The 15,171-nt window shown below is 28.7% G+C and overlaps 1 protein-coding gene across 1 annotated transcript; it reads left to right on the top strand.

The window, feature by feature from the left end:
- Positions 1–211: 211 nt before the first annotated feature.
- On the top strand, positions 212–13,775 carry Tdh (L-threonine dehydrogenase). Its single transcript, XM_067270568.1, has 8 exons — positions 212–474; positions 1,302–1,490; positions 5,342–5,384; positions 5,801–5,871; positions 6,210–6,532; positions 9,334–9,424; positions 11,203–11,469; positions 13,325–13,775. The coding sequence occupies exons 2-8, from the start codon at positions 1,325–1,327 to the stop codon at positions 13,465–13,467; spliced, it is 1,104 nt and encodes a 367-aa protein (XP_067126669.1). The 5' UTR covers positions 212–474; positions 1,302–1,324; the 3' UTR covers positions 13,468–13,775.
- The last annotated feature ends 1,396 nt before the right edge of the window (positions 13,776–15,171 follow it).

Consider the following 15,171-nt stretch of genomic DNA (forward strand, 5'->3'; position numbering starts at 1 on the left):
AATTGTATAAGTAATAAATTAAATTTCAATTTTAATAATTTATTTTGTAATATATAAATTTAATTAAAAATAAAATATATATTACTTCAAAAATCATTAAATTTTTATACGAAGTTAAAACATTAACGGAAAGAGGTCGTCGTATAATTAAATTTTATTTTTAGAACGGGAAGTAGCGCCGCCGAACTGCAGAGTAGGCCTAATTAGAAAATTATATGTTTTAAAGTAAATAAGTATATAAATTTATTATTTTTTTTAAATACGTAAAATAATGAAATCAGCAAAAATTTTAAGCTTGGTAAAAAGAAAAAGAAAAAAAGTTTTCTTGCTAGTGATCGAACCATTTGACACACCTCCAAAATGGAACTATTTGATTGGTTGATGGCAAACACGTGGAGTTTCCGCATGTTCTCCTTGACCAGATATGACGTAAAATTGTCATCACGCTATTGAATTTGTTCATTTGATTTAGAGGTAAGGAACTTGAATCATTTCTCTGCCATATTCCAATATGTTACAGATTTTCTGAATTAATTTTTAATTAATTATGTATATAACTAACTAAATTATATTTTTTGAAATAATTATAATTTATGTTTACATATTGTTTACCTGTAAAAACAATAGAGATATTAATTTTACTTATAATAGTAATTTTGTCCTGTAAGACAAATATTTTTTTTATATAAAATGTATTATATTTATGTATAATTTTATACATATTCTATTGGAAATTACTGTGAAAATATTTAATAGATTAATTTATAATTATATTTGTCTTTTTTTTAAGATACAAAAAGAAAATTTGATATTTATTACTATTTTTAAATGATAGTTTTTGGCACACTTGTTAGTTTAATGTGAACAATAGGATTGAGATTTGTTTCAGCAAAACAACCACAATATATAGAACAAAAGAAATATTGTTCTATATTTGACAATTAGGTCAGAACCGGTAAGGAATGCAATACATTATACATTGACAGAAATGGAAATTGTATATTTATACTTAAATATAATATACATACATATGTACATTCTTTAATAATTACATATTCAATTTTTATTTCCTTGTATTAAAATTTTATGTAAAAGTAGCTTAAATACTTAATTCTTAGTAACTAATGCTTAGCCTGTGGAATGATTTTATTTTTCTATAGGATTTCCTGTATTTTTTTTTTTCTATGATGCATAGATTTACAATAATCTGATTTTCAAATTAGATAATACTTTTACTTTTGTTTTGTAATTTGTTGTATGTTATTCAATATTTATATAAATATGTTTTTTTTTTTCCTTAGAATTTCCAGGATTGAATATAAACATGTTTGGTGTAATTCAAAAGGCTGGGTCTTTTGGTTTTACTTTCAACAGTAATAAACTGTTATATTTTAAGAAATATTTAAAATATCCATTTGGATGTCGAACTTATAATGGAATCAATGAGGTACCCAGAAATAATGACGAAGATCCAAGGATTTTAATAACAGGTAATTAAATTTTAATATATGTGTGTTTTTCCACTTACTCTTTTTGACCTGTAAACACTAAGAGGGCCTTTTAATCATACCAATTATGGATTTGATCAGATGAGTGATGAGTATTGACATGGATCTGAGGTAGATCTTCCAAAAAGTTAATAGGATTTTTTTTTTCCCAGATTTGATCCTTCATCGTGAAAGAGTTAAAATAATTATTATTTTCATAGTCAACCAGATTCAGCATCTTCAGATTTGGTTATGATTTCATTCAAGTTTATTTTGATGTTATTGGACTCAGGATCTTCTATGATCTTCTGGTTCAAACCATCATCTCACCTGGATGGTCAAAAAACTCCCAGGAATTTACCAGAATAGTCTGCTCTGAATAAGTTGGGCAACATTCCTCACTATTCAGCTGCCCCATTATGGGCCTGGCCAAATCTGCAATGGGCTTGAACAAAGGTCCTCTTATTGTTCCACAGGACAAAGAATAAAACAAAAAAACCTCTTGCTCTAAACAACATTATCCTATACAGTGCAATACTTTCAACATGTTTCCCATGCTTTTCAATCTGGAATTTATTTTTAACAATAGCTTTATTCCCTGGGACTTATTCAAAGACTGGTACTTCAATCCAGGGTTTAATTGAAGAAATACAAGAAAATTATTATATTTGGATTCTAGATTTCAATAAAATGTAAAATATTTGTTTTGATATACATAATCTACATTTAATCCTGTATAATTTGATCTAAAACCATTTTTATTTTTTTAAATATTACAGACTTTCAATTTGTTTGCTAATTTTTCAAAATTTCTGATTTGACTAAAGCATTTTAAATTAATAAAAGAACATTTTAGTTGAAAATATACAATTTAAGTAGTTATTTAAACAATTTTCATGTAATAGAAAATTTAAATTTAATATTGATTTTCATACATACATACATACATACATACATTATAAAGGTTAGTTTTTGTTAAAGTATACAGAGTTAGAGTAATATGCATTAAACAGTTTTTTTTTAATTGTTTTATTTCTTCATAATAGAAATATTTGGAAATTTTTCACTAATTTAACTTGAAACCATTCCATCAAACAAACTTTGACTTCATTTTTATTTTTAGAATAATCAGTATATGTATTGTATTTTTATGATTACCAAAAGTACTTACATATTCTCAAATAAAAGATTAAAATTATAAAATAGTCTTATATAAGCAAACTAATTAAATTCTGTTAGTTTATGAACTTATGAAACTATCTGAAGACTAAAATTTCTAGAGAACTTTTATTACTCTTTTTTAATGGATAATATATTACACAGTTTAATTAGTTTGTTTATATTAAATGATATTTTAAATAATGCAACATGTAACATAAATTTACATCTGTAACAGTGTTATTAATATTTAAGTAAAGAAATTATAGTGTAGTTATTTCATACATTCTTTGTTTTGTTCTTAGAAAAAAAATAAACTACAATTCATGTCATCATGTATATGTTAATAAACAAATGTTATTTTTCTGATTATGTAATAACAACTTAAATGCATTTTAGCTGTTTCATTTTATGTATTTACTAAAATAACAACAGTAACTTTCACTGTGTAATTCATATTTACAAGACATGATGCAATGACAATTAATATTTATATCGCTTTATATTTCCTTTTGAAACAGAAAAATTGAATAATACTTGTGTTTTTAATATAATTAGTAATTTCAGTAAGTAAATATATTTAAAGAAATTTACAAAACGTTCATTTGCAATAAAAGTAAATTGTTATTTATATTAAACTAGCTGACCCGGCCACGCGTTGTTGTCGCTCAAAATGTATCTATTATAAATGTGTAACACTTCCCCCGTGGGGGAATATCGAAAAATCCCTTTTTAGTGTATATTCTGTTGACGTCACTTATTAAAACGCAATTAAAAAACGCAAAAAACCACATGTAAAATAGTATAAATAGAAGCAGAGTTCTTCATGGTAAGCCTTAATCCCGTCCATCTCCCCCCCCCCCCGTAGGGAGAATTTCGACATGTATATTATATAAAACCACGTGCATATTCGAATGCAACGTTGTGTCAAAATTTCAAAGGAATCGGTAGGAACAAACAAACGTTGTATTTTATTTATATAGATGGGTAGAAAATGATCTGCTTAGGTCCATTCTCACAGAAAAGCATAATGCCTCACAGAAAAGCAAACTTAGGTCGTCTGAAGTTAGCGCCATCTGTTGGACATAAAAGCCTTAATCCATATATAAATATATTTTTGAAAGGGAGGAAATGGTGATCTTCACATATGCCACAAACCTTCGCGGGAATGTATTAAAGAACTTCCCAAAGTTTCATGGCAATCGGATAAATGGTGTGGTAATGCATGAAGGACAAACACACACCACACACACACACACACATTCGTTTTTATATATATAGATAATAAATAATGACTTTATGCCTCTCTCATAGAAGTTAGGTTGTATGATGCATTATTCAAACCACTCATCGTTATGTGCCTATTTCTAAGACACAATTAACCTATATGGGGTCTCCATTGTGGGTATCGCTATAGTATTCTGTTCTTGGCCATGGAACACACACAGTACTCCTCTTTATGTCATTATCTACATTATACGCTTTCTCTTGAGAGGACCAGGCTCTCTCAAAAGTACCTACTAGTGGCAGAGTAGATAACAACCATAGAACATTGGTAGTTGGTCTTGGGTTTGCGCCTCACCAACGAAATGGACACGTGGAGTTTTTCGGGTTTTCTTCACTTTTTAGACATGTGGAGAAAACCAGGGAAACTCCAAATGGTCAGTTGATAATGCGTGAACCCGTGACAAACTACCGGTGTTCAGTGGTTCCGTCAGCCGCTTGTGAAAAAAAAAACAATTTTTTTACTTTTCCCGGCTGTTACATATAACAAATGGTATGTAATTGTTCAAAAAATGATCCCCAAGACTTTTTTGTTATGAAACTAGAATAAAAATTCAATTAAATGCTGCAAGCAATACATGATGATATAAAATTTATTTTCTTTATGTTTATTTTTTCACTCAAAGTATGGTATTGATTAGTATCCTGTTGATTAAACATCTACTGGAATTTTGTGGAAAATCATAATCTAAATTTATAATGTTTAAATTGAATCTAAATGAATTGGATTTTGATTTAAAAGAGAATTTCTATCACTTGCTATATTTCGGATTTGTGAATTCATTAAAATAAAAAATAAATTCATACAGAATATTTTGTGATGGTTTTTTCCCTCCCAATTGGAACTTAACTAGATTATGTAGTCTTCCTTTATAACTGTTCTTATTTGGGTCAAATAATTAATTTCACTTAAAAAAAAAACTATTAGTTTTATTTCTGAAATATATCAGTTATTGCTTTATTTAATTGCAAATTTATCACCAAAGAATTGAAATATGTCGAGACTTTGTCTAGGTACAATAGTCCAGATAAACAATTTCTCAATAATATCCTAGAAAATATTTCAAATGTTTTAAGTTTCATTACAAGATGAAATATCATAGCATGTAATGCAGCTAAACAAATCATTCTCTGTTCCGTCTGAACTACAAAGTAATTGCAATTAATCAAGATTTCTAGATAGTATCAAATGAGTTCCCAATTTTTTTTTTCACTTGTCAACCCATTCCCAATATCACATTAAATTCATCAATCCTTCTCTCTATTGACGCAAGGTAAGAATAAATTACAAATAAAATGAAATAAAAAAAATCAAATGGGAATTAATGTGTCTTGTATTAAACATGAATTCTGTGTTTTATGTTTAATGTTTTCCTTTACATTATTAAATTAAACATTTAATACTTTTTTAGGAAGTCTTGGACAACTTGGGACTGGATTAGCAAAATCACTAAGGTAGGAAAAATAAAAATCTATATTTTATTTGATTGCAAATTTATATTAATTTGTGATCAAATTATGAATAACACATGAATTTGAGAGGTATATCCAGACGAGGATGCTTATGATGACGACACACACCATCGATACTAAAGCAATCAGTTTTGTTACTTTAAAATTAAAATAAATGTAGTAATTCATATTGCATGACTTCAATTAGGTAACTAAAATAATTCTAAGCTAATTGAGAAACATTTTCCAAAAAATGACAGGCTCAAGTGCTTTGGTTCCCCCTGAATCTTACTTAAGCAGCACTCATATATTCTGAAAATCCTGGATATGCCATTAATCAATTCATATGTAAAAATTTAACCCTGATTGTTTTCAATTATAGTTTAAGATGATTTTAATTTATTACTTTTATTTTGAAGGAAAATATATGGAAAAGAAAATGTAATTATGTCAGATATTATCAAACCTTCCAGAGACATAAAAGAAAGTGGTGAGTTTATAAAATATATCTTAATAATTATCTAATTAAATATTAAAAAAATATTAAAATTATTTAATGATGAATTCAAACCATTTTCTAATATGAACTAAAAGTCATCTAAACTTTAAAAAATTTCTTTTCTTTTATTTCCCACTTCTTTCCCTTTCTCATGAAAAGAAAAAAGAAAATTTTCTTAAGTTAGCTTTAAAAGAAAAATGTGAGTTCATCTTTATTCTTTTAACAAATATTTTCTTAATAATATCATTGCCTATTAATTAATATATGTATTATTAATTAATACATGTAAATTAAAATAGAATTATATTCAATTAATGTTTTTATTGCAGGTCCTTATATTTATGCTGATATTTTGGATTTTAAGAATCTTCAAGAAATTGTGGTAGATCATCAAATTGATTGGCTTGTTCATTTCAGTGCTCTATTGAGTGCTATAGGAGAACAAAATGTTCCTTTGGCAATGAGAGTAAATATAGAAGGATTGCATAATGTAATGGAGCTTTCAAAACAATACCAACTTAAGTTGTTTGTTCCTAGTACAATAGGAGCTTTTGGTCCTGATTCTCCAAGAAATCCAACACCTGATCTCTGCATTCAAAGACCTAGAACAATTTATGGTGTTTCGAAAGTTCATGCAGAGCTTTTAGGGGAGGTATGCAAACTAGTCAAAGCTGCTATTATATTTTACTTTCATTTGGAAACATTTCTGATAAAATTTCATAAATTTACAATTAATAAAATTAATTTTATTTTTAAAATGTATGCAATTTCATATATATATATATATATGAAATTGCATGCATCCTTAATGTAGCCAGAGTAGTAATTATAAGGAACTTGAGCTGATTTTTTTAAAATTGATCTTAACAGTGTAATTTATATTGAAAATAAATGAATCCATAAATTTTAGAGATAGACTGCCGTGGATATGTCAGATTTTCATGATGGAGTTGATTAAAAGGCGCTCTTAGTATGGTTTACTCTTTCCCAAAGAAAAGAGTAAACAATGATAAAGTTCTCTTCAATGAATTAATTGTTTAAAAAGTTCCACTGTATCAACATACATGGAAACTTGATTATATGAAACATGATAATCCAAAAGTTTTCAGATTAAAAAAAGACATGTAGTGTTGTACAGTACATACCTGTAACTTGCCATGTAACTGGAAATCACTACCTCTATCAATTGTAGCATCATGAAATTTAGATTTTTAGTAAATTAATTTACCTTCAAATACAGTAATTGTATTACAGTATTTATTATTTTTGAAAGTTTAAGGTGTAGTGCTTGATGTATCCAAAATGCAAACAAATTTCTGGATTATCCAAAAGACCGCTTGACCCATCAAATTTATATTGTAATTGCAAACTTGACATTATCTATTGACAGTCTGAAGTTACACTCAATGTGCCAAATCAGTATTACATGTCTTTTTTGCAGTTGAATATTGCTTCATTGCTTTCAACCTACTGAATGTTTGTTTCAGTATATCTATCTGAATCTTATCAGACAAACAAGATTAGTTAATGCAAACAATTAGCATTATTAATGAATTTAGATTCAGATAGCATAAAATAATAAATGTAGTTTTATGAGTAAGATGTAAATTTGGAAAAATTAGTTCCATAGTTTACAGAAAAACTGGAACAACATGCCTATAGAAAACTGACAGTTATCCAAACAGATTTATGATTTTATGGAGTTCTCAACATGGTAGATACATTGCTTTAAGGTAGTAAATTAAGTGAACTCTCAATACAATGCCAAAGAGTTATTATTCAGAACATTACAATAACAAATACTTTATACTAAAATACTAACATAAGTTGTTATATTTTAATTTTTCATTAATTAGTATTAACTGACCTGTAAGAGTGTGTGTGTGTGATTTATGATTTTCCTGAATTAAATAATAGTTCATTTATATATGAATTTAACCATTATTTAAAATTAAATTAAAATCCTTATGATTTATTTATAATGTAATTTAAATTGTTAGTGTTTATTTATATATTATATATATATATATATATATATATATAACAGTTGTTATAAATCTTTTTATTTACTATTTGCTTTGAAACTGGCACTCTATCACTTTGGTGAGTATTTATTTTGGTATATGTTTGATCTATGTCAATCTAAACTGATACTCAAAGGTGTGATACTCTGATATTGCATTTTTTGAATGTGAAGTGTATATGACACACACAGCTGATACCAGCAAATTATATAAATCATAAGTAAATAATTGGTTATCAGGAATTTTTTAATATACTCCTAGATAACCAATACTCCTAGAAGTAAGTTGCAATATTCTAGGATGTTATAAAATCCAAGTTGTAAACCACTATTTGAGATTTGAGAGATTTTATTTGTTAACAGTTTGATAAAATCTGATAATTAACCCATTTATTGTTTTATGGACATGCAATTCCGATAAAAAATAATATTTTCAATTTCACTTTTAATAAAGAAAGTAACCAGATATTTTATAGATTTGTTTTGTTAGATTAAAATAAGATAAAAATGAAATTGTTTTTACGCAGCATTTTAATATGTAATTTGTGATAATTCATAAGAACTAGACAGTAAATAGAAATTTACAGAATTCAAAATTGAACGTTGAAAGCAGTCATATGGACAGTCATTAACTTTCTTTATTTAACACTCACATTGTGTTATTTTATAAATATCCGCATATATTTGCTAATTATGATATTGTTCAAAAACAGATTATATGTTTACATAAGATATTTGTAAATTAAGTGTCAAAACTCTAGGATTAAATATAATCAGCTGAGAAACAAAAATGTGAGTATTGCTTTGTTAATGAGATATCAGGTGTTAAGTGTTTAAATGCTGTTTCCATAAATCAATAATAGCTGCAAATAACAATGTAATGTGATCAATTAGTCAATGTGGTAAAATTTGACCATTTAGTGTGTGAAATTTCTTTCAATATTACAATTGAAAGGAAAATTTTGAAGGCTAAAACTCTTGGAAGCACACATTTCTATGCCATTTAACCTTTATACCTTGATTCTAGCAGTCCTGCTTTTCCACTGAAATTTCTTTTTAACAATAAATATTATCATCCACTTAATAAAACATTTATTAGTGTATAAACAAACACTCTTGGAAAATTATTTGAAATGACTGACTGACTATTGTCTGCTTTAACACAGTCAGTCTCTTATTAACAAAGTGGAATTCACAGTCATCTACATTTTAGATTGTTTTATCTTGGGAATCTAATGCTTGAGGTTTTGGCACTCAATTTAGAAAAATCCTGCATAAGTTATGGAGACAGTGACAAATTCATAAATACAAAGTAATTCATTGCTAAGAAGCAGTGAAATACTTTGGATAAAATATTCAAAGCAAGATACATTTTGTTTTTAAAAATAAAGGTCAATAAAAATTTACATATATAATTAATCATATTTCAGTATTATAATTATCGATTTGGACTGGATTTTCGCTGCCTGAGGTTTCCAGGTGTGATTTCTGCAGACACTCCTCCAGGTGGAGGAACTACAGGTTAGTGTATTTTTCATTATATTTGCTTGTTTTTATAAGATATTAAATGCAGATCTTGATAGCATAACTCTTATACATTATCATGATAACAGATTTTAATTTATATATTGTATGTACTGTTGTTGGTTTTATATTTATTAGAGACAATAAAAGTATAATTTTGTTGATCAAATTGGTTAATCACTGAACTTGGCCAATACAATTTTTATAGTGAAATCTTTAACGGTAATAAGAATTTATTGTTCAGATGAATACACAAAAGAATTATTATCTTAGGTTAAGTTAAGTTAATTAAGTATTAAACTAAATCTAAAAGAATAAAAGAAAAAGGATGTAAGAAAAGATAAGAAATATACCTATTGTTTATTGACATCAAGTATATCTGACTTTTGTAGATTGCATTTACTAACTTCTTACCAACATGCCTGTCCAGTACATGTTCTGAAATTATATCTTTGTCTTGTCTTCCTTGGGTCTTGTAAGCATATATTAAGGTTGTAACTTTATTCTGACAAGAAATATTTAATTAAAACCACTAAAAAACCTAATTTTCAGCAGAGTAAAATAAATAAGTGCTATTTCTTTTACACTGCTGAATATTAGGTTTTTTAGTGGTTTTAATTCAAGAATACTCAGTTTTTGAATGGTGGTATAGAAATATTTAATTTACCACTAAAAAATTGACTAGTATGTAATACCTCAAGGAATGAATTTATTGTATCTTAGGACCAGGTTGCTAATGGGATCAGATTCATTGTCTCCCATATCTTCATATCCTTTTCCTCTGTCTCTGGATGCAGAGGATTCACACACATTCTTGGTTTCTGTTCCAAAAACACCAGGAAGATAAAGTCTTGTTCTTTGCTAGACTTTTTTTAAAGCCTCCTCTCCTTACATACCTTTTTGGCTAGTAAGGAATATCCTCATTATTAGAGAGTTTGTTAGTCTGTTCCAGATATTAGTTAAATGAAATAAATGAATTTTGAAGAAAAGAACTAAAAGGAAAGGAACAAGCTGCCTAAGTTTAAAGAAATCCACAATTATTTGTTTTAAAGAAACCATACTGTTAAAGAATATTGCAATTTAGGTTTATATTTGACTGGGCTTGACATTACTTTCTTAAGTTAAAATGAAAATTTTAATTGCAACATTAAGTGATATTTTATAGATAAAATGAAACTAAATATTGAAGATTAGTACATTCTATGGCATGATTTTTCAACCTTGTACCAGTCTATGTAGCCTTTTAATGGAAGAGAAAATTTTATAAATTGAAAATTGTTAAAAGGATGTGTGTGTTTAAGAATTTTGTGAAATTGTTTTCAATGGATGCTTTATGATCATTACATTGTGAATAATTAATTAAAAATTAAAGTGACTATTTTTTTAAAATTAAATTTGTGAAGTTTGAGATCAAAGTTAGTAGATTTTATGGACTTGGATGTAGAAAATTTTGAATTACTTAGTATAAACTTAGTCAAATTTAAAATTGCATTTGGCAAATATTAGATTTTATGTACTCCAGTTTGGGAAATGCAGCTCTATAGAGCAATTACTTTCTTCATCAATGTAGGCATATGTTTAAAGTAGCTTAAAAAAGTATTGTTAAATAAAAATTTATAACAAAAAATCCACTGGTAAATGCTATAATTTAAAAATACATTAAATTTAATCTTTTACATAATAACAATGAGTTAGTTTGTTTAGAGAAAATATGTTGCTTTCTAATAAATATTTATTGGTATTTAACAGCTTTTTTCTAATTTTTACTTTATTAGATTATGCAGTACAAATATTCCATGATGCAATAGAAATGGGAAGTTTTCAATGTTATTTGAAACCAGATACCAGATTACCAATGATTTACATTGATGACTGTATTCGTTCATTGGTGGAGATAATGCAAGCACCAGAATCTTCACTTCGAATGAGGACATATAATATTAATGCCATAAGTTTCACTCCAGAAGAAATTGCTGATGTTATAAAAAAGTACATTCCTAACTTCACCATCACTTACAAACCAGATTCAAGGCAAGATATTGGTAAATATTGTTAAATTATTTTGATTATGAAATTTAGTTTTTATTTAAGAAATTATTAGCCCAGCTACATAGTTCTATAACTCATAAATTAGGTACATTGTGAGAATTGAACTTGTTCTGTTTAATACATGGGTTTTATTATGTTCAATTTTATTTACTGTATATTTCCACAGATAAGACAATAGTTGAATCACAAAAAAAAGGTCCTCAAAATCCAGGGTCATCTTATAGGACAGATACAAAAAAATTAGATTGAAATTTATATAAATGAAAACCATTGTAAAATGGACAAACCATAATTATTTACTAGTAGAGAGTAGGGCATGTCCACAAAATAGAATAGCCCAAAGGACGTTTTTGTGAATAGTTAAGGTCATTATCCAAATGCCCAAATCAGTGCGAGCATTTGCAAACCAAAAAGCTGGAAAATTGACCTGGAGCAATGTTAAATGCAAGAAGCATGCTATGCTGGTTCACAATATTTTTCTTGGACCCACAACTAATGAAATGAGAAAGTTTTTTAGTGCGAGAATACTGATTAAGTAATTGTCCCTGTGCAGAACTTTTAAAATGATGGGATTTTAAAAAAGAAACCATTCTAATTTATTAATTTCTATATTATATGTGTTTAGAGTAAGATAATACAGTAGACTAAGGAGAAACTGAAGTTATTTCTACAAATAAATACATTTATCTGTTTAATCCTCTCCATTTAGGCAGAATTAATTCCCAAAACCCCATAGGCCTGCAGGGCAAGACTGTGCACAACATTTATGCTACAACTGCTTAGAAGTTTGCATTAATAAGCCATTCAATGTCCTATGCTATTTATTTATTGTGTATACTGATCCTTCAAAGAGTGAACATTCATACATGTCTTCAGAAAAAATAATATTGCCAGAAATTGAGATGATCTGCAAGTGGATTAAGACTGTTTGGCATGGATTTCACTAGAGTTCATAATGAAAAATATTTAGAAGTGCAGCATTTCAAACCTGTACAATGATTCAGATGTTTTTCTGAACCACTGTGTACAATGATGATGATTGGACTGAAATTTGAAAAAATTATAGACCTATTGTTGTCCATCTGTCTGTTTGTCTTTCCTTAATCTTGAGAATGGAGTTAGATAGATGAACGCTGAAAACAGATATGGAAAGCTTAGAGGCAAGAGGCCTCAATTAACTATATATGAACTTCTGGTTAGCATCAGAAGTCATGTTATTTCAATTCAAAAATTTTTCCCTGAATGGAGTTACTCTATTGCTAACAGGAAAAGTATGATATATAGCAAGACACTACTAAAAGAATTGAGAACATTGTGACAAAAAGTTGCAGCCCAGCATTGTGAGGATGTCATAATAAATAATTGCTTATTCTGATGTGAGTTATGATAACAACAAAGAAGTCATTCCTGTAGGTACTCAAGCTGCACACTTCCCCATCACATGACAAAAAGAAACAAAATACCGCCCTAGCCATGTATGCAATGGATAAAGAAATGCGCACCTACCTCGTCAGGGTTACATCAAGAGAACAAAACACGCTGACTCCATCAAGATGCTAGAAGCATTAGAAATATTTAAGTCTGACATAAAAAAGCCACTGCATAAATTTTAAAGATGAAAATAACTACCATATGCTTGGCAATCCTTATATGGTCATGCAATCTAATGTGTCATAACAACTAGATGTAGGGGCACTTTAACGAAAAGTTCTCTGTTATAGTTATATAGTCTTTAAATATTTAATTTTTTAATTGTATATTTTTTTGTACCACTATTAACTTTTATATTTACTGTTACAAATAAATTTTAATTAACAATTTCACTTCTATTACAAAAATTAATTACAGCCGACAGCTGGCCACAGATCTTTGATGACAGCAATGCCCGTGCAGACTGGGGATGGCATCACCAATACAATTTGGAAGAACTGTGCCAGGTGATGTTAGAACGTTTGAAGCAAAAGAACCACATCAATGGTCAATTAATGTAAATATCTTACTATGTTTACACTTATTTTACCACAAAGATGTGGATGTAATTCTTAAATGTACATACTGAAAGGACCAATAATTTTCTAAACACATATTTAATATCAGGATCTTGACATATAAACTATCAAAATTAATTGTCTTCAATATATAAAATTTGTTATATAGATTCTTAATGTATCTGTTTTATGTTAAACATTTGAATTTTAAACACTTTTGGTGGACAATTTCTGTTATAAAACTGTTTTATTAGAAAGTTGTAATATTATATTTTATTCATATATTATATATATGTAAATTATTGATGTTAAACCTGTTAAACTTTTATTTACTTAAACCTATTTGTTGGAAAATTTGAAAGATTTTAATAAATTTTATCACCAAGACTATTTGAAAAGTATTCTTTATGGTATAAATTAATTTTATTGTAAATTAGCTCAAGTTATCTCAGAATTTCAATAAACAATATCTAATATAATTCCAGAACCAGTTAGGGGCAGAGGGTATGACCAAGTCATCAGAAGTCCCAAAGTGGACAGTGAGTAAATCTAGGAGGGACAAAAAGAAGCAGGGTACTAAACTGTAACCATAGGCTAGAATTGGAATCACTGACAACCTTTTCCTTTCCTCGTTAAAATGAGTAAGAAGAAACATTGCATTTTATGCTTTCCAAATGTATGGTAAGGATGCAGTGTGAAATTCATGGAAAATTTTTCCTAAGAATATTTCCAAGCTTTTCTCACACAAAGGAAAATGGGTTAGGAGCATTGGGTATAAGTTTAAGGAACAGGGCGGTGGCTCAAAAAACTACTGGTCTAGATCAATGTCTCTTAAAACTAAGAAATAATACACTGCAAAAACCTAACAAACCAGCGACAAAATTATAAACTAAGTGCGAACTTTTCGCCCATGTTAAATGGGCATCTTCTGGCAACAAACTTGAGAAAAACACTGGGGATTACCGAACACGTGTGTAAGGGGAAGGGGTGTATGACATAAGGAGAGGAGGGGGAGGGAAAGGGTGTTTATATTTCGTAAAAAAAGACTTCCAGGCAGTGGGAAAAGAGTCAATGTCGTGATAGTTTATGGCTGAGTTATGGCGGGCGGCCTTGTAAATTTCCACGTGTACCAAATGTTTAAGAGCACGTGGTTTGGATCCGTTATGTAAGAGGTGCTTCTCGTGGAAATTTACCTGGATGGATGCGTAGCTAGCCAAAGCCGTATTGGTTAAACTTGTTTTGATAGATGTTTGATGTTCTTTGAAACGGATATGTAACGGGCGAGACGTAGCATTTATGTATTGTAAGTGGCGGTTGTAACGATGGTCAATGATTGGGATACTGTAGATGCCTGACAAGTGGTTCTTGTTGGGACGGTCTTTGGCGTTGCGGAGAAGAGGCGATAGCTGAACTTCTGCGGAATGACATACGACATTTGTTTCCCCGTGCAATTTCTTTGTAAAGTGTGGCAAGGGACTTGTAGGTGACAGTCTTGAACTTAGTTTCTTCTTGAGAGGGTTCATTTAGCTGAAAGGAAGCGGTGTTGGAAAGATTGCAGATAAGTCCCCTAATAGTGTGCAGGGAGTAGCCATTCTGGATGGCGAATTGGGTGATAGTACGAAGCTCCTCTCTTTCTTGTTTACTGGATGAATGGGAAAATGCTCTTCGTATTAATCTCTGAAAGCTCTGCGTACTCTGAAAGCTGCC

The sequence above is a fragment of the Centruroides vittatus genome, unplaced genomic scaffold (assembly GCF_030686945.1).
Source record: "Centruroides vittatus isolate TY-2023 unplaced genomic scaffold, ASM3068694v2 contig_374, whole genome shotgun sequence".
Classification (NCBI taxonomy): Eukaryota; Metazoa; Arthropoda; class Arachnida; order Scorpiones; family Buthidae; genus Centruroides; species Centruroides vittatus.